At 48.1% G+C, this 12,226-nt stretch overlaps 1 protein-coding gene across 1 annotated transcript in view; it reads right to left on the bottom strand.

Moving 5' to 3' along the window:
• Nucleotides 1-344: 344 nt before the first annotated feature.
• The window catches only part of LOC121854529 (filaggrin-like), a 53,496-nt gene continuing 41,614 nt past the window's right edge, over nucleotides 345-12,226 (bottom strand). Inside the window, exons 2-3 of the mRNA XM_042349202.1 lie at nucleotides 1,321-1,787; nucleotides 345-1,271 (exon numbers count right to left, since the gene is read on the bottom strand). Of these exons, the coding sequence (XP_042205136.1) occupies nucleotides 345-1,271; nucleotides 1,321-1,787 (1,394 nt within the window). The remainder of the gene's footprint in view (nucleotides 1,272-1,320; nucleotides 1,788-12,226) is intronic.

The raw sequence follows: 12,226 nt of genomic DNA, 5'->3' as shown, positions 1-12,226 counted from the left end.
TCACACACCACCACCCTCCACTACCACCCCACACACACACCACCACCCCTACACACCACTCCCCTACCACCACCCCCTCACACTCACACCACCACCCTCACACACCACCACCCCCCACCACCCCACACCCCCACCACCCTCACACACACACCTCACACCACCACCCTCACACACACCACCACCCCCACACCTACCACACACCTCCACACACCACCTACCCACCCTCACACCACCCTCACACACATACCACCCCTCCACACACCACCTTCACCACCACCACCCTCACCCACCACTACCCACCCCACACACCTACACCACCCCCACCCCAGAGACACCAGGGCACCTTAAACCACCAGGATTAAGTAGCAGACAGGCATACAGCCAACCGTGTGGCCTGAGACTCCCTGTGGCCCAAGACTCCTGTGGCCCAAGACTCCTGTGGCCCGATACCCCTGTGGCCTAAGACTCCTGTGGCCCGATACTCCCTGTGGCCTAAGACACCCTGTGGCCTGAGACTCCGGTGAGACCTCTGTGGCCCAAGACTCCTGTGGCCCAAGACTCCTGTGGCCCGAGACTACCCAGGCCGAGACTCCCTGTGGCCTGAGACTCCCTGTGGCCTGAGACTCCCTGTGGCCAGAGACTCCTGTGGCCCGAGACTGTGGCCCGAGACTCCTGTGGCCTGAGACTCCCCTGGCCCCAAGACCCCCGTGGCCCAGAGTCTCCCCTGTGGCCTGAGTCTCCCTGTGGCTCGAGACCCCTGTGGCCTGAGACTCCCTGTGGCCTAAGACACCCCTGGCCTGAGACTCCCTGTGCCTGAGACTCCCGTGGCCTAAGACTCCTGTAAGATACCCCAGGCCGAGACTCCCCTGTGGCCTGAGACTCCTGTGGCCTGAGACTCCTGTGGCCTGATACTCCCTGTGGCCTGGATACTCCTGTGGCCTGAGACTCCCTGTGGCCTGATACTCCCTGTGGCCTGAGACTCCTGTGGCCTGGAGACTCCCTGTGGCCTGAGACCTCAGCCCGAGACTCCTGTGGCCTGAGACTCCCTGTGGCCTAAGACTCCTGTGGCCTAGACACCCTGTGGCCCGAGACTCCCTGGCCTGAGACTCCATGTGGCCTGAGACTCCCTGGCCCGAGACCCCTGTGGCCCGGAGTCTCCCTGTGGCCTGGGACTCCTGTGGCCTGAGACTCCTCGTGGCCCGAGACCCCTGTGGCCTGCTGACCCTGTGGCCTGGAGACTCCCTGGCCCGAGACTCCTCTGGCCCGAGACCCTGTGGCCCAGACTCCTGTGGCCTGAGACTACCTGTGGCCTGAGACTACCTGTGGCCTGAGACTCCCTGTGGCCTGAGACTCCTGTGCCTGAGACTCCTGTGGCCCAAGACTCCCTGGCTCAGAGACTCTGTGGTAGGAAGACTCCTGTGGCCTGAGACTCCCGTGGCCTGAGACTCCTGTGGCCTGAGACTGTGGCCTGAGACTCCCGTGGCCTGAGATTCCCGTGGCCCGAGACTCCCTGTGGCCCGAGACTCCTTGTGGCCTGAAACTCCTGTGGCCCGAGACTCCCTGTGGCCTGAGACTCCCGCTCCGAGACTCCTGTGGCCCGAGACTTGCTGGCCTGAGACCCCTTGTGGCCTGGAGACTCCCTGTGGCCCGAGACCCCTGTGGCCTGAGACTCCTGTGGCCTGATACCCCTGTGGCCTGAGACTCCCTGTGGCCTGAGACTCTGTGGCCTGAGACTACCTGTGGCCTGAGACTCCCCTGGCCCGAGACTCCTGTGGCCTGGAGACTCCCTGTGGCCGGTGAGAATGGGAGAGAACCGTAAACCTGGAGCCTCTAGGAATGGCTCTCGTCATTTCCTTTGGCATTTGTATAGGAAAGAACTTGTGGTGATGTATGGGTAGAAATATGTTTTCTCTCTCTCTTTCTCTCTCTTTCTTCTCTCTCTTCTTTTCTCTCTTTCTCTTTCTTCTTCTCTTCTGTCTTTTCTCACTCTCTCTGTCTCTCTCTCTCTTTCTCTCTTCTCTCTCTTTTATCTTTCTGTTTATCTCTTCCTCTCTCCACCCTCTCTCTCCCTTTCTTACGGATTCAACTCTTTTTTTCATTCATTCTTGTGAGAGTGTACAGGTAAGAGTGTACAGGTAAGAGTGTACAAGTGAGAGTGTACAGGTAAGAGGTACAGGTAAGAATGTACAGTGAGAGGTACAGGTAAGAGTGTACAGGTAAGAGGTACAGTGAGAGTGTACAGGTAAGAGTGTACAGGTAAGAGGTACAAGTGAGAGTGTACAGTAAAGTGTACAGGTAAGTGTAGCAGGTAAGAGTGTACAGGTAAGAGTGTACAGGTAAGAGTGTACAAGGAGAGTGTACAGGTGAAGAGGTACAGGTAAGAATGTACAGGTAGGAGGTACAGGTGAGAGTGTACAGGTAAGAGTGTACAGGTAGGGTGTACAGGTAAGAGTGTACAGGTAAGAGTGTACATGAGGGTGTACAGGTAAGAGTGTACAGGTAAGAGTGTACATAAGACTGTACAGGTAGGGTGTACAGTACAGGTGAGAGTGTACAGGTTAGAATGTTCAGTTAAGAGTGTACAGGTGAGAGTGTACAGGTAAGAGTGTACAGGTAAGAGCAGTACAGGTAAGAGTGTACAGGTAAGAGTGTACAGGTAAGAATGTTCAGTTAAGAGTGTACAGGTGAGAGTGTACAGGTAAGAGTGTACAGGTAAGTGTACAGGTAAGAGTGTACAGGTAAGAATGTTCAGTTAAGAGTGTACAGGTGAGAGTGTACAGGAGAGTGCATATAAGAGTGTTATGTAAGAGGTACAGGTAAGAATGTACAAGTGAGTGTACAGGTAAGAGTGTACAGGTAAAAGAGTGTACAGGTAAGAGAGTGTACAGGTGAGAGTGTACAGGTGAGAGGTACAGGTAAGAGTGTACAGGTAAGAATGTACAAGTGAGAGTGTACAGGTAAGAGTGTACAGGTAAGAGGTACAGGTAAGAGTGTACAGGTAAGAGTGTGTACAGGCAGAGTGTACAGGTGAGAGGTACAGGTAGAGTGTACAGGTGCATGTACAGGTAAGGACCAACAGGTGAGAGTGTACAGGTAAGAGGTACAGGTAAGAGAGTGTACAGGTAAGAGTGTACAGGTGAGAGTGTACAGGTGAGAGTGTACAGGTGAGAGTGTACAGGTAAGAGTGTACAGGTAAGAGTGTACAGGTAAGAATGTACAAGGAGAGGTACAGTAAGAGGTACAGGTAAGAGTGTACAGGTAAGAGTGTACAGGTAAGAGTGTACAGGTAGGAGGTACAGGTAAGAGGTACAGGCAGTGTACAGGTGAGAGTGTAGAGGCAGGGGAGGTACAGGTGAGAGTGTACAGGTCAGAGTGTACAGGTAAGAGTGTACAGGTAAGAGGTACAGGTAAGAGTGTACAGGTAAGAGTGAACAGGTAAGAAATGCACAAGTGAGAGGTGTACAGGTAGGGAGTGTACAGGTAAGAGTGTACAGGTGAGAGTGTACAGGTAGGAGTGTATCAGGTAAGAGGTACAGGTGGGTAAGAGTGGGTACAGGTAAGAGGTACAGGTGAGAGTGTACAGGTAAGAGTGTACAGGTGGGAGGGTGAACAGGGTAAGGAGGTACAGGTGAGAGTGTACAGGTGAGAGGTACAGGTGAGAGTGTACAGGTAAGAGGTGGGTAGAGACAGGTAAGAGTGTACAGGTAGAGGTACAGGTGAGAGTGTACAGGAAGAGTGTACAGGTGAGAGGTACAGGTGAGAGTGTACAGGTGAGAGTGTACAGGTGGAAGTGTACAGGTAGGGAGTGTACAGGTGGGAGTGTACAGGTAAGAGGTACAGGTAAGAGGCATGGGTAAGAGTGTACAGTGAGATTGTACAGGTAAGAGTGTACAGGTAGAGTGTACAGGTGAGAGGATGCAGGTAAGAGTGTACAGGAGAAGTGTGTACAGGTGAGAGTGTACAGGTAAGAGTGTACAGGTAAGAGGTACAGGTGAGAGTGTACAGGAAGAGGTACAGGTAAGAGTGTACAGGTGAGAGTTACAGGTAAGAGTGTACAGGTAAGAGTGTACAGGTAAGAGTGACAGGGAAGAGTGTACAGGAAGAGTGTACAGGTAAGAGTGTACAGGTAAGAGTGTACAGGTAAGTAAGAGTGTAGGTGTAGAGTGTATAGGTAAGAGTGTACAGGTAAGAGTATACAGGTAAGAGTGTATAGGTAGTTTTGTGCAGGTGAGAGTGTATAGGTAGGAGGTACAGGTAGGGAGTGTACAGGTAGAGAGGTACAGGTAAGAGTGCAGGTAAGAGTGTACAGGTAAGAGGTACAGGTAAGAGTGTACAGGTAGGGAGGTAAAGGAAGAGGTACAGGTCAGAGTGCAGAGTGAGAGTGTACAGGTAGGAGTGTAAAGGTAAGAGTGTACAGGTCAGAGTGTACAGGTAGAAAGTGTACAGGAGAGTGTACAGGTAAGAGTGTACAGGTAAGAGTGTACAGGTAAGAGTGTACAGGTAAGAGTGTACAGGTAAGAGTGTACAGGTTAGGACCAGGTAAGACTCAGCAGGTGGGCCATAATCAACAAAGTTTTAGTGGGTCGTCTGAGAGGTGCTACTGTTGGACCCTCACACCTGTGTGTCTCACCTGCCCCTCCTCCTTCTCCTACTCCCTCCCTCCCCCTCCCTCCTTCCTCCTCCCCTATCCAATCGTCCCATCCTCCTGCTACTACTCCTCCTCTTCCTCCTTCCCCCTCTTTCTTCTCCTCCTATCTCCCCAGGTAGCCAGTAGATCCTCCTCCCCCTCCTCAAGTCAGGCAGCCACCCAACTCCTCCCAGGTATTTCCTCCCTCTGTTGCAGGAGCAGGTAAGAGTTGCACGTATATTGCAGTGTCATCTTGCATTGTCCCCTCATAATACATTTGGACGATTGACTGTTTATCACACCTGACAGCTGTATAAATGTTGAAAAGAGGTTTATTGAATAAGGTGAGGTCACGCTAATTAGAGATGTCACCTGAAGGGGAGGGGAGGAGGAGGGAAGGAGGAGGAGGAGGAAAGGAGGGGAGGAGGAGGGAAGGAGGAGGAGGAGGGCGGGGTGGGGAAAAAGAAGGGGAATGGGAGGGGGAATGGAAGGGGGAGAGTGGGGCGGGGGAAAAGGGAGGATAGGGGTAGGAAGGGGAGTGGGTAGGATTTTTATAGAGTCTTGTGGTGGGGGTGGGTGGAAGGGAGGGGGAGGGGTTAATGGCTAGGGTTGGGGGGGGTTAAGGGGCAGGGAGGATCTCATAGTTAGCAAGGTCGTTGTTAAGGACACCTGGTCTCCCACCCCACCCCACCCCTTCGCTAACGGACGTGGTTCTTTAACTGCGACCTAAGTACAGGTTAGGTTAGGTTCGGTTAGGTTCGGTTAGGTTCGGTTAGGTTAGGTTAGGTTAGGTTAGGGTTAGGTTAGGTTATTAGGTCTGCCAGGCTAGGTTAGGTTAGGTTCGGTTAGGTTAGAGTTGGGTTAGGATAGGTATGGGTCATGACGTACACACACACACAATAACGTAAGGTGTTCAGATAATTTAACAAACAAATATATTCACTTCACACTAAAAACACTTTACAGGTGACGATAAACCCGGGGCACTGTACACTTAATGTGGTGTTCATTTAATTTCTTCAGATACATAACACACACACACACACACACACACACACACACACACACACACACACACACACATTAAGGTGTACAATGGCATAGGTGTACAGAGACAGGTGTAAATAAAGACAGGTGCGCACAGGTGTACATTCCTAAGGACGCCACGTGAAGAGTTAATAAAGGTTTCTCTTTTACGTGATTATATATTGTATTCTCTCTCTCTCTCTCTCTCTCTCTCTCTCTCTTCTTCCTTATGCCTCTGTTTAAATATTTTTTTCCTTTTCTCATAACGAAATCATGGTCTTTACGACTACTTACTCCTAACCTAACCGAAAGTGACGTCACGTGCTCCATAATGACATCATATAGTCCATAATGACGTCACACAGTCTATAATGACATCACACAACAACCTCAGCGTCCGTCACCAGAGAGGCCAGCAGGAGGCCGCTACTGGAGGCCTTACCTTTATAACCTGATGATTAAGACACCTACGGCACGTCCTGGTCTGGTGAGGGAGGGGGGAGAAGGAAGGGCGAGAGAGGTAGAGTGAGGAAGAAAGGTGAGGGAGAGAGGGAGGAAAAAAAGAAGGATGAGGGAGAGAGGGAGGAATAGGAGTTTGGGAGGAGTAAGGAATGGGGTGGTGAGGGAGAAAGAGATAAAGGGAGATTAAGAGGTGAGAGAGAACCGTAGACATTGAGATAGACCCACCCCCTTTCACACCCCACACACACACAACACCAACAGGAATAGCAGACACCTCCTAATAAGACCTGTTTACAAGACCACACCGAGTATACCCGTCTCTTCTTTTAGGTCTTTGTCGGCCGTGTAAATTATGGTACAACTTACTGGGTGGGGCGGGGTGGGGTGGGTGTGGGTGGGGAGGGTGGGGTGATGGGTTGTCAAAGGGTGCAGGGTGTTGGTTCAGGAGTGGGTCACTCCGGTGGTCTTACAGGTAGGTCTTACAGATAGGTCACAGGTAAATGAGATGGGCGTGGTCAGGGGTTACACACACACACACACACACACACACACACACACACACAACCACACACACACACACACAGGCACAGCAGGCCAAGGAAGGGCCAGGAAACCAGAACGACCCCATCAACAGAGGATAATATTAACGACCATGTTTAACACCTGCCCTCCCTCCCTCCCTACGTCTCTCATTCCTCCACCTCCCTGCCACCACTCTTCTCTCCCTTCCTCCTCCTCTCCATCTATTCCATCCCTCTCCCCATCTATCTCACCAACTTCCTCCTCATTTCCCTTATCTCCCTCCCTCCCTCCCTCCTTACCTGCCTCCCTTACCTGCCCATTAAGGTAACCAATATATTACCTCAGTGATGTCTTCTTCCCCTCCCTCCAGTGAGTTACCCTTTATTACGACATCAATGGATCTCTCTGAAGGCATCAATGCAGTTTTTTCGTAACTATCAGGACAACAGGACATCAATGTGATCTTAATAATTACTAGTAGACCTGGACATCAATGGACCTCTCTTAAGACATCAATATGATCTTCAACACCCATATATAAAACATCAACACAACCCCGAGTTAATACAAGTGATGCAGCAGTCCTAAACGCATCAATGACATCAATAGGATTAGTCATAAAAGTGAATGATATGTTTCTTGATGGGTACAGGATGCAAGAAGGGGATGAAGTTATTCACAATTTAAGCGTAGTTCATCATGGGAATAAAACGCCCAGGTAGATGACTCATGTTTAAATAAGTTTGAAGATGAGGTTGGGTCAGGTAAGTTTATTTTAACCCAACCTAACCTAACCTAACCTAACACTACGACACTACTACTGATTATATAGACACCACTACTTAAACCACAAACCCCATCCCCTTAACTACAAACACCCTCCCTTAACTCACAAACCCCCCTTAAACCAACAGTAGCCACCACCCTGAGAAGGATCCAACCCCTGAAGCGTTTATCTACAGCCCTGTGAGGGGAAGGCAGAATAAAGCACCATTAGAGGAACTTAAAGGCGTTGGACAGATAGGAAGAATAAGGTCATTAGGTTAGGTTAGGTTAGGTTAGGGACTCGTGGCACTTCCCTTTTTCAGACGAGAGCTGACCCCAGAGAGTGTATTCCAAAACCCAACTTTTGAACCACGAATAGAGCAAATGATGCCTCAATTTTCCAATTTTCCTCTTTTTTTCCTTCCCCTTCCCTTGTCCTCCCACCACCCTTTAGCTATTGTTAAGGGTTATGAGTCAAGACCTCTCTCTCTCTTAGACTATTGTTAATTTGGGGAGGGAGGATGTAGGAGTTTCCAGTCTCAACACAGGGATAAGAGGGACGATTGGTGAGAGTATGGGAGTACCTCAAGGTGTGTTTTTGGGGCCTCAAGTTTCCTCCATTCTTTTATTTTTTTATGATTACGTCGTGTTGCGGTTTGTTGTGTACGTATGTTTAGGCGAGGGATAAGTTAAATATCTTCTTCTTCTTCCTCTTCCTTCTTTTCTTCTTTATTTTCTTCTTTCTTCTTTCTTGTTGTTGTTGTTCTTCTTTCTTTCTTCCCTATATTTTTTCTTTCTTCTTCTTTTCTTTGTTCCCTTTATTCTTCTTTTTCTTTTCTTCTCCTTCTCTCTTTCCCTTCCTCCTCAACTCTCTCCTCGTACTCTCCCTTCTCTTCTCTCTCTCCTTCCCCCTATCTCCTCCTCCCCACCCTCCTCCCCTCCCCTCCTCCTCCTTCACCTCACCTCCTCCTCCTCACCCTTCCCTCCCCACCACCTCCTCCTCACCACCTCTCCTCCTTCCTCACCTCCACCTCCTCCTCCTCTGTCCCCCTTCACCTCCTCCTTCCTCACCTCCACCTCCTCCTCCTCACATCCTCACCCACCTCTCCTCTCACCCACCTCCTCCTTCCTCACCTTTCACCTCTTCCTCCTTCCTCACCTCACCACCTCCTTCCTCACACCTCACCTCCTCCTCCTCACCTCCACCACCTCCTCCTCCTCACCTCCTCACCTCCTCCTTCTTTCCTCACCTCTCACCTCCTCCTCACCACCTCCTCCTTCACCTCCCACCTCCTGAACTGACACACTGAAGTTATCTCAGTCGCTAGACCAATCAGTCACTAGATCAATCAGTCGCTAGACCAATCAGTCACTAGACCAATCAGTCACTAGACCAATCAGTCGCTAGACCAATCAGTCACTAGACCAATCAGTTGCTAGACCAATCAGTCACTAGATCAACTCAGTGCTCAGACCAATCACGATCAACGTCACAGACCAATCATCAATAGCAATCAGTCACTAGACCAATCAGTCACAGACCAATCAGTCACTGGACCAATCAATTACTGACCAATCAGTCACTAGACCAATCAGTCGCTAGACCAATCAGTCACTAGACCAATCAGTCACTAGACCAATCAGTCACTAGACCAATCAGTTGATAGACCAATCAGTCAATAGACCAATCAGTCACTAGACCAATCTGTTGCCAGTTATTTATTATTACTTATATATTTAGTAGTACCAACACCACATAGTCTATCATCCCTCCTCCCCTCCCCCCTCATTAACTACTTCCACAAAGCCTAGCCTCACCTTCGTCTGCACAAAACACGGACGGATGCAATAATTTCACGGCACCGTCTTAGGCGAAGGAAACCCTGCTGAAAATCTGAGCACCTCCGCCCATTTTTCACCAGATTCCGCCCAAAATGTGTCCATTAATAATTTGGACTCCGGCCAGCCACGACACAAAAGAGTTAGGGGCCTCGTCTACAACAGTTGGCAAACATAGGCCACAAAGCCCTCATGTTTGGCTCCACGGGTCGAGGGAGGGAGAGGGTGAGGAGGGAGAGGGTGAGGGAGGGTGGAATAGAGTGAAGGGGGGAGGAGGGAGGAGGAGGTAGGGGTGGATGGTCAGTGAGGCGGGGTGAGGGGAGGAAGGTTGTGGGGATGGTGAGGTGAGGGAGGAGTGGGGTGGAGGGAGGGTGAGGTGGGTGGGTGAAGTGAGAGGGTAGGAGGGAGGGTGAGGAGGGAGGGTAGGGAGGGAGGGAGGGAAGGAGAGGTGAGGTGAGGTGAGACGGAGGAAGTTGTTTGGATTGATGAGGATGGTAGTTGGGGGATTGGAGCGAGGATGTGGGATAAGGTAGGGAGGGGAGGAAGGGGTGGGATTGGGTATTCAGTGGGGAGGTAAAAGGGATTAGGTGGATGGAGTGGGAGGGATGGAGAGGGATAATTAGATGAGGTAAAGGAAGGGAAGTGAAGGGATGGAAGGAGAGAGGGAGAAAGGGCCAGTAAGTGAGAAAGGGAATGAAAGAAAGAGATTAAAAAAAAGAAAATAGAGAAAGTGAGAGAAAAAGAGACGATCAGTAGGGAAGGAGATAACTAGAAAAGGAGTAAACATAGTAAGAGAGAGGTAACATAGGTAAGAGGGTAAGAGGAGGTAAATACAGGTAAGAGTGAGGTAAACATAGGTAAGAGTGAGGTAAATATAGGTAAGAGTGAGGTAAATATAGGTAGGGAGGAGGTAACATAGGTAAGAGCGAGAAACATAGGCAAGAGGAGGTAAACATAGGTAAGAGTGAGGAAACGATAGGTAAGAGTGAAATAGGTAAGAGTGAGGTAAACATAGGTAAGAGGAGGTAAACATAGGTAAGAGTGAGGTAAACATAGGTAAGAGTGAGGTAAAATGACAGGTAAGACTGAGGTAAACATAGGTAAGACTGAGGTAAACATAGGTAAGAGTGAGGTAAAACATAGGTAAGAGGAGGTAACATAGGTAAGAGTGAGGTAAACATAGGTAAGAGTGAGGTAAATATAGTAAGATTGAGGTAAATAGAGTGAGGTAAATATAGGTAAGAGACAGGTAAATATAGGTAAGAGGAGGTAAACATAGGTAAGAGTGGGAGGTAAATATAGATAAGAGTGAGGTAAACATAGGTAAGAGTGAGGTAAAATATGTAAGACTGATAAACATAGGTAAGAGTGAGGTAAACATAGGTAAGAGTGAGATAAACATAGGTAAGAGTGAGGTAAACATAGGTAAGACTGAGGTAAACATAGGTAAGAGTGAGGTAAACATAGGTAAGAGTGAGGTAAACATAGATAAGAGTGAGGTAAACATAGGTAAGAGTGAGGTAAACATAGGTAAGAGTGAGGTAAACATAGGTAAGAGACAGGTAAACATAGGTAAGAGTGAGGTAAACATAGGTAAGAGTGAGGTAAACATAGGGAAAGAGTGGAGGAAATATAGGTAAGAACAGGTAAACATAGGCAAGAGTGAGGTAAAATATAAAAAGAGTGAGGTAAACTTAGGTAAGAGTGAGGTAAAATATAGGTAAGAGTGAGGTAAACATAGGTAAGAGTTAGGGTAAACATAGATAAAGAGTGAGGTAAACATAGGTAAGAGTGAGGTGGGGCTGATAGGTAAGAGGAGGTAAATGATAGGTAAGAGGAGGTAAACATAGGTAAGAGGAGGTAAACATAGGTAAGAGTGGGAGGGTAAACATAGGTAAGAGTGAGGTAAACATAGGTAAGAGTGAGGTAAACATAGGTAAGAGTGAGGTAAACATAGGTAAGAGTGAGGTAAACATAGGTAAGAGTGAGGTAAACATAGGTAAGAGTGAGGTAAACATAGGTAAGAGTGAGGTAAACATAGGTAAGAGTGAGGTAAACATAGGTAAGAGTGAGGTAAACATAGGTAAGAGTGAGGTAAACATAGGTAAGAGTGAGGTAAACATAGGTAAGAGTGAGGTAAATATAGTAAGAGTGAGGTAAAATGATAGGTGGGAGTGAGGTAAAACATAGGCAGAGTGAGGTAAACATAGGTAAGAGTGAGTAAATAGGTAAGAGTGGAGGTAAACGGTAGTAAGAGGAGGTAAACGTAGGTAAGAGGAGGTAAACGTAGGTAAGAGTGAGGTAAACATAGGTAAGAGTGGGAGGTAAAACATAGGTAAGAGGAGTAAAAACATAGGTAAGAGTGAGGTAAACATAGGCAAGAGGAGGTAAAACATAGGTAAGAGAGAGTGAGGTAAATATAGGTAAGAGAGTGAGGTAAAATAAGTAAGAGTGAGGTAAACATAGGTGAGTGAGGTAAAACATAGGTAAGAGTGAGGTAAATATAGGTAAGAGAGGTAAAATATAGGTAAGAGTGAGTAAAATATAGGTAAGAGTGAGGTAAACATAGGTAATGAGTGAAAATATAGTACGAGTGAGGTAAATATAGGTAAGAGTGAGGTAAACATAGGTAAGAGTGAGGTAAACATAGGTAAGAGTGAGGTAAACTAAGGTAAGAGTGAGGTAAACATAGGTAAGAGTGAGGTAAACATAGGTAAGAGTGAGGTAAACTAAGGTAAGAGTGAGGTAAACATAGGTAAGAGTGAGGTAAACATAGGTAAGAGTGAGGTAAACATAGGTAAGAGTGAGGTAAACATAGGTAAGAGTGAGGTAAACATAGGTAAGAGTGAGGTAAACATAGGTAAGAGTGAGGTAAACATAGGTAAGAGTGAGGTAAACATAGGTAAGAGTGAGGTAAACATAGGTAAGAGTGAGGTAAAATATAGGTAAGAGGAGTAAAATATAGGTAAGAGTGAGGTAAACAGG

The sequence above is a fragment of the Homarus americanus genome, unplaced genomic scaffold, assembly GCF_018991925.1.
Source record: "Homarus americanus isolate GMGI-L3 unplaced genomic scaffold, GMGI_Hamer_2.0 scaffold18864, whole genome shotgun sequence".
Taxonomy (NCBI): Eukaryota; Metazoa; Arthropoda; class Malacostraca; order Decapoda; family Nephropidae; genus Homarus; species Homarus americanus.
Note: the sequence above shows the minus strand (reverse complement) of the source record. Positions and strands in the feature narration are given on the sequence as shown.